Raw genomic sequence first — 13,061 nt, forward strand, 5'->3', positions numbered from 1 at the left:
CCAGCTGCCAGGTCAGGGCGTGAGTGCGCTAGGCTGGGGCCGGGGTGGACTGCGCCGCGGGGTTTGCCCTGACCCCTGGCGGCGGGCGGGGGAGGCAGGCGCTCTCCGCCTGGTACGAAGGGGTGTGGTGTCCTCTCCCCGATCCTCTTAAAAAGCTTGCGGCGCCAAGGAGTTGACTGCGCGCGGAGCCACTTCTGCAGAAGTGTTTAGTTCGATTTTGAGCCTCGGGGTTTGTTCCGCCGCCTGGCTGACTTCTGATCGCTTGTTTTCCTTTTTGAAAATTTCTTTCCACTGCCGGTGCCACTCTCCCTCTCCTGGCCGTCCGCCCTCTACAGGGACATCTCTACACCGTTCCCATCCGGGAACAGGGCAATATCTACAAGCCCAACAACAAGACCATGGCAGACGAAATGAACGAGAAGCAGCTGTACGACGCGCACACCAAGGAGATTGACCTGGTCAACCGCGACCCCAAGCATCTCAACGACGACGTGGTCAAGGTAAGGTGAGGCGGCCAGCGAGGAAGGGATGTCCCCCGAGGGGACGCTGCCAGGGCCCGAACAGCTGTCCTCGGCAAGCAGCCTGTGCTTCCTTCTCTACCTTTGCCACACACACGCCGTTTTCTGGGCGGGATGTGGGGAGCTCCCGTGGTCGTCAGAAATAGCTCATCTCCCCTCCCCCCTCCTTCTGGGTAGTTCAGCTGGAATTTAGCTAACTTGAGTTTTGTAGGCAGTCACACAACTGCACTCTTCTCCTTGCAAATGAGCCCCTGGTCTCAGCAACAGACAGACCTGCACTCCTTGGAAGGGTGAGACGGTTACTCTACAGGTCACCCTCTCTCTATTCCCAGGTTGAAAGGCCAGTGAAGAGTGCGCCCACTGCACATAGAATTAAAGCAGCAAGGTCATTTTGCAAGGTCTTGTGCCAAAGGTGAAAGCCAGAACACAAGTGGGCAAGTTCCCTCAGCTAAAATTAAGTAACCTGCAGTGATTTCTTAAAAACAATAAAATGTGTAGAAATGCTTCCAACTAAAGACAGATGACACAAATGCATATACATATATACTTATATATCTATATCGACATCTATATCTATGGTATTTTAACTGGAAAGAGATGGCACTTGTGCACCACTAAGCAAATTTACAAAATCAAAAGTAATGCACACCTCTTGGTTTCTTCCATAGTCACCTCTAGGTAGGTGTGGAAAGTTGCTTCTTTAGTGACTACCTGACTCAGCCTTCCCTGAGCTAATGGGACATTCAGGTTGTAGTTCCTTTTTATACTTTCAGGCTGTGTTTGGTGAGATTTAAAACAGGCTAATTGAACAGGTTATGGGCCGAACTTAGATCTGACTTGGGGGTCAGTTTTGTATTTCGCTATGCTATTCAACTTTGACCCTTTCAGCAAATCAAGTCAGAGGAATTTACTGTCTGAATCCATCTGGGCTGTGAAGTCGTGGGCCCGAGCCATCCTTGGCAGAGGGCTTGCTCTGCGAAGCCAGGAGGGCCAAGGGAAGTCCTAGGCTGGAAGGTCGAATGCAAAGACCCAGTTCTGTACAATCCCAGGGTAGCCAATGGGGAACGTGAGCAATTCCCACCCACCAGGCCTCCTATCTGCGGAGGGAAGGAGTTACAGGGCAGAGACCGTTCACATTTATGAATAATACATTTCAAAAAGTGGAACGATTTCATCTGTAGCTGGAAGGAAAATGTAACTGTCCGAGTTGACTCTCTTGGCTCTTGGGTGGAGGAAAAATGGAAGCTGGAACCTTAGCAGGTTTTTCTACTAGCCAGATTATGGAACATTTAAAAGCAGCAGCAATAACAAAAGTAGCTTATAAACGGAAAGTTAGAATTGCTAAAAACTATTTACTGAAAACATTACCTTAAAAGGGGTAAGGGCATTTTTGCTTTTCCGCCCCCTTCTCATGTGGCTTTGGACACAAGGAGAGATGCCAAGAAAAGTGGTAGATTTCAGAAAGGGCTGGCTCCACGGAACCTCCCTGTTGTCCCATGGCAGGGCGAATGAGGTTCCTGGAGCAAGCAAAGCTCAGTGAGTCAGAGAGGCCAGCAGTGTGGCTGTGGGTCTCCACACACAGCATGACTAAGCTGAGGAAGAAAGGCCCGCTGGGAAAAGAGACTTCAACGCAGATGGAAAAAAGGCATAACAGGCTCAGAGGAAACAGCAGTTTACCAAATAGCATTTCAAAGAGCAAGTGTGAAGATCCTCATATTAAAGAAATTCAGAGGAAGTGTTAGAGCATGCTCCTGCTGGCCTGGAGAGAGCAGACCCCGCCCACCTGCTCACAGAAATATGAACAAAACAAGACAGTCAGAAAAAAACACCTTGAGAAGAATTTGGTAGGCTTGCTTACTCAGAGGCCCCGCCTAAAGAGGACTCAGGATGCCCTGCGGAGAGCCCAAAGAGTGCCCTCTGCCAGGAGGCTGGAAAGGGAGTTCACGCCCTATGGAGACCCTTAGCTTAGAATTTTTAAATTTGAGTCCAAGCATGAGCATAATGACAGAAACAAGGATGTACCTCTCCGTGTTACCACGACAGAAAATAATAAATTTTATCCTGATGACCTAAAGACATCCAGAGCTTCCCTGTTAATGCATTGTAGCTTAAAACTGCATGTGATAATAAAGAATCTACCATTAAAGGTACCGAATCAGGTAGCTTTAGGCAAGTCCTGCTCTAGGTAGGGCAAGTCCTGTTCTAAAGGCCAGCAGCTCGATAAAGTGGCTCTGTCTGCTTCTGTAGTCATTAGCCACTGTGACTATTTAAATTTAAATTTCAAGTAATTTACGTTAAATAAAATCTAAAATTCAGTTCCTCAGTCACACTGGCCACATTTGGAGTTCTCAGCAAGAGGCTGGTGGCTTCTTTATTAGACAACACAGACATAGAACTTTTCTGTCATCACGGAAATCGCTATTGCACAGCACCAGTCTAGAGTGTTCCCTGCATTTGAAAAGGTTCCTGTACCAAAGTTAGAAAAATAACCCAAGTTGGAGAAGACATTAAACCCTGAATAGCGTGTCTGCATAATATCCTCTCAGTCTCATAAAACAGCTGTTTAGGGAAGGAAAAAAACCCCAGGAGCTAGGTGTTTCATGAATTTATATTTCAAGAAGGTGGAGTATCATCACCTATTCCTCTGGTGATAGAGACATGAATTAGTTTATACCATTTGTTCCATTAAATTGGTTTCTTAACTTAATAAATGTTTGCTGCACCACATTATGAGATATTTATCCCAAAATAGTAAGCTATGAATGCTTTTTAAAATTTCCTCTAATTAAAGTGATCACAACTTCAGATACTTCATTCTCCCTCCAAGATTTCTGTCATCTTCTTATGTTCACATTTTCATTCATATGTTTATTATGTACTTATTTGGAATTTCTAGATCAGTAAAACAGCTTCAAATGTATGATCCTGATATCACATTAGCCATCAATCAATTCATTTATTAAAGTCTTATCATACGCTAAACTAAACACTGTGCTACATACTACAAAGGGTAATTCCTAAAATAAGTCCTAGCAATCACAAAGATTAGAGTTAATGAGACAAGATACATACAGATAAAAAGTTTTAAAACTACACACATACAATATCACAAAAGCAAGTCATTGCCAAATGGTAACTAATGGTTTTTTTGGGGAGATATGACTGCCAGGAAACATATAACTAGATTTTAAGTTTCATTACCTGTGTTATTTATTCTCTCCCACATAAGGTTTTGAATTTTCACTTTCTTTTTCAACTAGTATGCTGTTGTCTGTAGTCTCTATTGTAAGCCCTCTCATAGTCATTTTGGAAATAGACCAAATATATACCATAATAAATCAAAAGTAAGCATTGCGTAATAAAAAGGATTTTAAAAAGTAAAGCATATTAATTATCTTGATCTTGGTAGACATTCTACAATGTAGATATATATCAAATGATCACATTGTACACTTTATACAATTATATATTTGTCAATTTTTCCTCTATTTTTTTAAGTCAATGGTATTGACATTACTGTATTTTGCCATATATAATGCACAACCACGTTTTTCGCCCAAACTTTCAGGGAAAAAAATCATTCACTTTAATTTTTTAATTCAAATTTTTATTTGTTTACATTTAGGTAGTTTTTCTGGTATTATAAAGGAATTTTAGCATTTATTTTTTAACATATTATGGTACAAGCAATTTTATGTAACAAATAATTACAAGACACAGGGACAGATACAAGGTACAAGGAATTTTATGCACTGTAACAAAGTTACGATATTTACGCATCACAGAAGGCCAAGCGTCATTACAAATTCATCCCAAGTTCAACAAAACCAATTATCATATCCCAGGGTATTATTTTGCATAAGGATATTGTTATTGATTTCTAGAGTTACATTTTTAACTCATAAGTGTAAATAAAAGAATTAATAGATACAGAATTAGTACTACCCATGTATAATGTGCATCCTCAGTCTTCCCTCATAAATATAGGCAAAAAAGTGCATGTTATACATGGCAAAATACAGTCAGTGTTAGGGAGACCCTACCATGAAGAGGTGGGAGAAGGAGAAAGCATTAAAGTTTAATGCAAAGGAGCATGAAGGAGATGCAATCTGAGTTGGGTTGTAAAAGACAGATGGAATGCAAATAGCTGAGAAAAACACAGAAACCATTCTATATGACGAAAGCATGGCAATGGGAATGTCTCATTCAGGGCCTGAGTCTGAAAGGTTTAGTAGCCTGTTTTGATTGGAATTAGAGTTCATGTGGCTGAGTGGTAGGTCCTACAGATGAAAAGACTCATCGTGGTCAGATGGCAGAGTCCCGAATCCAGTACTTATGACAAGTTTGAACTTTATCATGTCAGCAGTAAAAAGCCAGGAAGACTTCAGCATGAGGATGGCATGATGAAGGTGGGCATTTTGGAAGATGGCTGGTTAAGGTACAGGATGTAATAAACCACAACCAGTCTGGATGAGCAGAGAACAGTTACAACGTATTGCGGGGTGGTCCAGACATGAAATGAGAACAGTATACAGTATATCAGCATTGGGGATAAAATCATATAAGCTCAAAATGACAGAATTTTAGAATTAGAAGGGAACATAATGGTTATACCAAGCTACCCTCACATGGTTACTGTCCAAAACAGATATTCTGAAATGTATCACAAGGGAAGAAGAGACAAGGTGACGTGATTCTTGCAGACTATTGTCATGAGGAGAGAAATGAGTTGAGATGGTTCTGAGGTTAGCTCTGAGACAAAGACATCTGAGAGGAGATATTTATTGGAAAATAAAAATATGCATAATAACTTTTTTAAAGCTTGAATGTAATGATTCTTAAATATACACGAAGTTTTTCTCAGCAGTCAAGAAAAGGCGTGCACATAGTAATCAGATCTGTTTGGGTTTCAAAATAACGGATTCTGTGATCCCTTTCAAATGGAATGCATTCTAGAGCAATTGATGATTAATATCAATACAATAGTAATTTTCAATTTATGTTTATTTGGTAACCTATGATCAAAGCATGAAATTTAAAAGATTGGATTGTCTCAAAGCACTTAGCATCATGGTAATGCTCTCTTCTGTTGGGACTGGTATCAGGTTTGTTTGTTTTTTTGTTTGTTTGTTTGTTTGCTTAGGAGGTAGCTTCACAAGATGGTGATTAATATTCTGCCACACATAAGATCATTCATGGAATTCAGAATCCCCAGCTTGTAAATAAGCATAATGGTTATCTTTGGTGGGAAATTCTTCCCATATTACTGAGAAAGAACGATAGTAAAAAGGGGGATATTATTCATTCTGAAGCATCGGACACACTTTTAAGTGCAGCCAAAAATGATATACGTTAAATGCTTATTGAAAGAAAATCTTTTTATCTTCTCCACCTTCTAATTGTGGTAAAAAAACTTTGAAGAATTAGCTTAACTGTGGTTCCAACTGAATAATACTGCATATCATATTATTTATTAAAATTTAAGACAAGATACACCAAATATCCTTGAATTGTGAAAAAGTCTCTGATGTGGGTAATTCTTCCAATTAACAGCAGTGCTGACTACTTTCTACAGGGGCTTAAAATAAGAACAGCTGCAACAGTGAGCAGCACCTGGAGAGGCCAGTGGTTTCAAAACCCACCTGCGTATGCATCCATCCTCCATAAAATAACAGACACTTTCATATTCCAAGTGAAACTGCTTTTTAGTTTGACCTAGTTGTAACATAAGTTCTTTATGACAAAATGCTGATAAGAGAGCTGGTCCTTAGAAGCGCATTGATCTGTGGGGTCTGGGCCCTTTCATGATTCAACTGGCTGGGTTTGTAGTGGGGAAAGGGCAGAGCTGCTATTTTCATACAAAGATGGTTTATGGCAAGAAACATTCTTCCTTCTCCCACACTCTGAACCATATATATCTATATCTATCTATATCTATATCTATATCTATATCTATACACACACACAAACAAAGGCCCTGGAGAAAAAGATTTGCATACTACACTTCTTTTAAAAGAAGTTCTTAAAAAAGAAGCTCTGAGCCCCTAGTATGCCTAACATGGGTGCCTGGAGGCATGGAAAGAATATTGTGCCAAGATAAGAAGAGATATTTTTTCAACTTTTTAACTTGTGTCTCTAAACTTGAATGTAATGATTCTTAAATATGCAGGCACAAAAGATTTTTTTATTTAACAGTCAGAAAAAGGCATACACATAGTCAGACCAGCTTTCATTTCCACATAAGGACCTAATGTTGTCATGGTCTCTTTCAACTAGAAGGCATCTAGTCCCGTTTGTGTGGCACTGGCCACCACGGAAGAGGCGTGAGGGGTGTCAGGGCAGTAGCTTTCTCTTCCTCAGTAGTCCCTGAGACTCTGACCTACAAACAGGGCGCAAACTCGCTTGGATAATAAAAGCTAAGAACCCCAGCCTTAAGAATATTTTGGGCAAGTTATTTGATGCCTCTATGCTTCAATTTCTCTAACTATAAGGAAAAGAATGAGAGTTAGCCTCATATAATAGCACCCTCCCCCCACCCCCTGGCGACCCAGCTATTCACCTTTCCAAGAATTATTATTATAAATCTACTCTTATGTGCCCTGGGCTACAATGAGGAACAAGATAGGAGCCCTGTCCACACGGAGTGCGTGGCTATCTCCTTCCTCTCTTCATGCAGGCTCCTTCGAAAACTTTTGTCGAAATTCCTTTACCAAAGTCTACTGTCTGTTTAAACCCTATAACCTTCAGGGCTTAGTTCACAAAATGCTGCATCTGTACTGCCTTTCATTGTTACTGAGCCCGTAAATGAGGCTGGGCAAAATGAGAAACACATTTTTTAAAACAATTTGCCCTATTTTGTTCCTATGAAAAATTGTAATTAAATTATGGACAATATTTTAGTTCTCTAATATTCTCTCTTTCCATATTGGTGCTCAATTTCTAATCTTCCTATTGAAAATTTGAAATTTTCAGCCCTTTTAAAACATCATAGCCTCTCTACAAATCCAGAGGGTTTTCGCAGTGGGCTGGGCATCGGAATTACCAGAGGTATTTTTAAAATACAGACGCCTGGGCCCATTACACATGTACTAAATTAGCATATCTAGGGATAGGCCCTAAGGATCTGTGTTTTTCAAAGCTCCCTTGATGATTACATTTGTGAAGTCATGCTCAGAAGTAATTGTACCCAAGTTAGCTTAGAGATAAACACCCTCGGTGGTTCCACCCTGAGATAACAGATGAGTCACGCTTTGAGTTCTAGATGTTCTAGATGTTCTTCCCACCAGGATACTTGAGGGTCAGGTCAATTTAAACCACGTGAGGGAGTTTGGAAACGCCATAGAGGGTTCCCAAATCAACCTGCTCATGGTCTTCTATCATTCTGGCCACTTTGCCTCATAGCCAAGTGCAAGCTTAGAGCTTCATGGTGACCCAGGAGTGGGTGCTCATGTGTCCTAGGTTGTCCCAGACAGACCAGTGAATATTGGCCATCCCTAAGTAACTATTAATAGTGTTCCCGTTCATGCTTAGAAGTGCCCCACTTTGGAAGAAAGATTACATGGTCACAAATGGATTAGCAGTGACCTGCCATGGGTTCCTGTACTGGGAATGCATAGTTTTTAGCCGAATGATCAAAATTTCCACATTCCAAACATGTCCTGTTTTTCTTTCATCTCCGCTCTCCAGGGACGTCTCTCTCCTGCCCCTCATCGCAGCCATCAAACCCCATTATAACTTGAAGGAGAGGAGCTCTTAAGTGTCAATCTACTCTCACTCAGCACTTACTTTCTTTCCTGGCAACACAGGGTTAATAAAACTCACATCTTTTCATCACATATTTTGTCAACTACTCAATCAAAGATTAAAGTGTTTAAAATAGTTTAAACTATTTGTCTATTAGTTCAGGAAACAAAAAAATGGCATGCTTTCACAGGAACCATTGTTTCGGGCGGGGGAAGTGTTTTTAATTTTGTCTTAAAGGAAATCTGCATGACCCATGTACTATGCACGTACCAAGGGAATTACTTGGTACAACAGATTTACACGTGCACAAAGTACATATTTCCTGCCTGTCATGGGAACCACGCTGATGTTTCAGATATAAAATCCATCTTGTTTTCTTTATCAAAACTTGAGAATCTGTCTCTTGTTGACCATTATTTCATGGCAGGGGAAATACATATCCTGAAGACACAACCAAGCTTCCCCTTAGCCAACATGGGTTGTTCAGGTAATTAAGAACCAGGCATAACACATTTAGGTGCGGAATGTATGTGCTTAATCTCGTGGCAATTTAAAAGTAACTTTTTTTTTAAGATTATTTTTATTGGGGAATGGGGGGATGGGAACAGCGCTGGGGAATTGGGGGAAGGGGAACAGACAAGTTGCTGTCGTTTTGTTCTTCAGTCTAGTTGTGGAGGACGTTGCTTCATGGCCCAAGTTGGCACCGTCATTGCACTCTTCCCAGGCGAGGCATATCAGTTGCTGGCTACTGGATGGCTGCTCACGGAGGCTGCGGGCTGCTCACGCTGGCTGCTGGCTACACACAGTAGCCCATGGCAACCCACTGCAGTAAGGGCTGCAGCCTATGCCGTCACCGGCGACTCACAGTAGCCCAGCTCCAGGTTGAGCTGTTGTTCAGCATCTTAGCTGTGGAGGGCAGTGTCACTGGCCTTCATATGTGGGATCCGAACCGGGCCCTCTGGCATCCCAAACCAGCTCTTAACCATCGTGCCACTCAGCCGGCCCTAAAAGTAACATTTTTTAATGGTGCATTCAATATATAAACCTTCCCTGAGCCTAACAAGGATAGTATACCAATGGACATTGATAGATTCTATAGAAAAAGATAAATTTCATCTAGAGGTTGCATCTAGTGTATGTTGCAAGTATCAAACACAATTTCATTTTCTCATTTACAACTATTCACTGGAAAATATGCTGATTTCTGGACCCAAGAAGCGAGAAAGTAGGAGATTGGGAGGAAAAGAAGCAAAGATAAAGAGGAGAACACAATGCCCTCCTCCTTGGCCTGCCGCCTTTCTGTGCTGCACTGGGCTTTGCACGTGCCAGCTCCAGGATCCCACAGCCATTGCGCCACACGGCGCTGCCATGTCTGATGCTACCATCAGGCTCAGGCACTGACTGAGTAGTAACTCACTGTTCCTGCCCCCAAGGGTTTTAGAGTTTATTGGGAAGCACACATGTAAACAAATGTGAGTGAAGGCGTGTAACTACAGGATGGGCCACATTTGGGCACAAAGCAGAAAATTCTCAGCAGTCTCCTCAGCCACACATGTTCACCAGGCACTACAGGCAGTAAAGGGATCCCAGCAGACGGAACCAGCAGCAGAGGCCCAGAAACCTGAGGGCACCTGGCGTGTTCTAAGCAGCAGTGGCGGGTCAGCATGGCCAGAGCAAGGCACCCAAGCAGGAGCCAGATCTGCAGGGTCTTTCATGCCCAGCCGAGTCATTTGTCCCCTTATAGGCCCCAGTGACTCGCACAGCCGATTTTAGGCCAGGGAGTGACCTGATGAGACATAGCCTGCACTAATAGAAAGGCCTGATCTCAGTGCCCTGGGCCAAACCAAGGGGTGCTGAATGTGCCAACGGGAACAAAGCAGGGGTGGGCAGCTTCCTCCAGCACTTCCCATGGGCAGCTCGGTGGCACAGGTTACTGACTCCTCCATGGCCCTTTGAGGAGGGTGCTACTATGATTATCCACAATCACATTCATTCTGCAGATAAGGAAACTCAGGCTGAGACATTTGCTCAGAATTACACAGGAGGTGGTAGTCAGAGTTTGAACTCAGACGGTGAGACCCCAGGGTCCTGGTTCTTCTGACTGTGCTCCAGTGCCTCTCTGATCCAAGCAGACAATGGTGTCTCCATGGTGCCGAAAAAAAATGCCTGTGTTCTTGCGGGTGGGCGGCACTTGGCAAGGGGAATTCCAGGAGTTGTCTGTGTGGGGAGTGACAGGCCTGCAGCTATAAGTCAGACTCTAGATCCTGGCAGGGTGTTGGGGGAGGGGGGAAGACCAACTAAATTCAAAGGGAAAACCCCAGACCTGGGGAAGTGAGCACGCTGGATGAGGTCCCAACAAGTCAGGGAGAGTCAAATCTCAAGGACCAAAAGTGGGGCACAAGGTGGGGCGTGGTGTCAGTGATTACAGGTGGAGCAGCTCTCAGCACCAGACCAGCTGCAGCTCTGGCTTGTGTGGAATCGCCTGACTCTTTAGAGCACCCCTATTGCCCAGGTTGGCCACAGCAACTGGGGTGGAGCTGATCCTGCCTGGACACACGGGAGGGGCGGGTGTCAGAGGATAACGCAGGTCCTGACAGGCACTGTACATCGACAGCTTCATGGAAGGCTCTCTTCATGGAAGTTTGCCTGTTGGATTTCTACAGACTTTGGTGCTATTACAGCAATGTGCTGTTAAAACAGGAAACAACTGAGAAAAAACCTTAATCTTATGCTAGTGGGAGAAATGCCTATTCAATCCTGAAAGGAGTTTCTCTGAGACTTCCTCCCTAGTAATTCCGTGCTTGCCTCAAAACCAAACGCCAGAAGTAAGGAACAGAGTTAACAGTGCATTTTACAAGGCACCATTTATCTCCCTGAAGAACAATTAAAATGTCCCGTGAATCATGGCTCGCTGTTGGCCTTTCCCATATTATTAGCAGTAATAATACCTAGCTGGAAATGGGCATACCACAATATATCGAGGAAACGGATTGCATTCACTGGATTGCAGCACCAATCATTTGGTCAGGTCAGCAGTTCTCCCTTGCTTGTTCCTGAGCATCTGGCTTGTTAGCAGGGAGAGAAATAGTGTCTCTAAAATGGTTAATAACCATCTTTTCTGGGTAAGCCTCTCTACTGCCCTAGTTATAAAGGTAAGACTGAGAGTCATTCTCATATAAGATGTTCCCCAGAGAGGCCATTCGATAAGTGTTTAGGGAGCATTTACTCCACAGCCGGTAAGGAGCATGCCATGAGCCTACTGCATGAGATCCTCACGGACAGAGCTGCAGCCCCTCACCCAGCTCACCTTACACACCCGGCCTCTGTCAGCCTTCCCTGACCGCCCTCGTCAGAACTGGTCATCTCTCAGCCTCCACCATATTTTGTTTTTATTTCTATTCTAGCATGTATCACAACCTTCTAAGCACACTGGCTTCTCTTTCCCCGTGCCTCTCTTCCCACTGCACACCCTCGTTTCTCAAAGCTGCCCAGTGACCACCTCAGAGTCCCACACTGAGTTTGCCGTCAGAAAATGGATGCCATATTGAATCTGCCAAAAAGAATTTGAGATTCTTTTTTAAGTAACTGAAGGTCTCCTGTGAGCACCAAGACAGTAGGATTCATTATTGCCTGTCTCCCTTTGCCCCTTTTCTCTATAAAAGCCACATTTAAAATCTTGTAAGAAAAAAATGGAAATAATTTAAAAAGAATTCCAAAAATATCCACTCTATTTCCTAAGGTAAAGAGAAAGCATGTTCTAATACGTGTATATATTTATTAGGATTTTTGTTTTAACCTATAGTTTGAGGAGGACACCAACACGTGTGTCCTGAGCCTTCCGGGAAGCAGCCTAAGGCACCCTGGGCCTGGAGGATAAGGCTCATCTCCTAAGTGTCTTGGGGCCAAGGCAGGCGAGCAGATTCCCAGCATGCCAAGAGATGCCATGGTGCTGCTGGGCAGCGCCCCCAGAGGTGTGAAGACAGAGGGATGGCTCTCAGGCCACATGAGAAGCCCCCTGCCAAGAAATACGTAAAAGGACTCTTTGTCGGAACCCCATGTGCCCCTACACAATGGCAAGCATCAGAGGAATGACTAGGTCAGGAGACGCCCTGAAGAAAAATCCAAAACCTTCCACATAACGGAGACAACAGCTTTGAGAACCAGAGCCTCTTCTTTTTGGCTTTACTACTTCTAAATGTTAAGTACACAGAGCTCTGTGATTTTACTAGCTGGGAGGTGGTGACCATTAATTCACCATTCCAACAACATAAAAGTTTCTTTGTACCTCAGAGGTGGTCTCTCATAGATCTCAGATCTCTTCTCAGAACCAAAAAACAAAAAACAGGCAAAATATTTAAGTGCCTCGAAGGGGTCAGACGTCATTCATTTCATTCTTGATGTCTGTGCCAAGTGAAGCGACTGTTAGCTCCTTTTCCAGATGTGTTTCTTTCTCTCATCTTCTGTGATAGGACGTGGATTTACTGTAATATGCATAACAGTAAGATTTTTCAATTTGACTCCCAATAGTTTCCCTATTAGCAAGCTAAGTATAGGAAATCAGCACCATTACTCACTAAAGAACAGGTCGGATTAGGAAGTAACCATCAAAAAAGGGTGATGTGGGCGCCGGCCGAGTGGCGCGATGGTTAAGAACTGGCTTGGGATGCCAAAGGACCCCGGTTCGGATCCCACATATGAGGGCCAGTGACACTGCCCTCTACAGCTAAGATGCTGAACAACAGCTCAACCTGGAGCTGGGCTGTCCCGAGTCGCCCGTGACAGCGTAGGTTGCAGCCCTTG

General features: G+C 43.4%; 1 protein-coding gene across 2 annotated transcripts in view; it reads left to right on the top strand.

Moving 5' to 3' along the window:
• Positions 1-13,061, top strand: part of CAV1 (caveolin 1) — a 38,383-nt gene that overhangs the window by 1,279 nt on the left and 24,043 nt on the right. For both annotated transcript variants that reach the window (XM_019654764.1, XM_019654765.1), the window contains exon 2: positions 336-500. In XM_019654764.1, coding sequence (XP_019510309.1) covers positions 336-500 — 165 coding nt within the window. The remainder of the gene's footprint in view (positions 1-335; positions 501-13,061) is intronic.

The sequence above is a fragment of the Hipposideros armiger genome, unplaced genomic scaffold, assembly GCF_001890085.2.
Source record: "Hipposideros armiger isolate ML-2016 unplaced genomic scaffold, ASM189008v1 scaffold_230, whole genome shotgun sequence".
Lineage (NCBI taxonomy): Eukaryota > Metazoa > Chordata > Mammalia > Chiroptera > Hipposideridae > Hipposideros > Hipposideros armiger.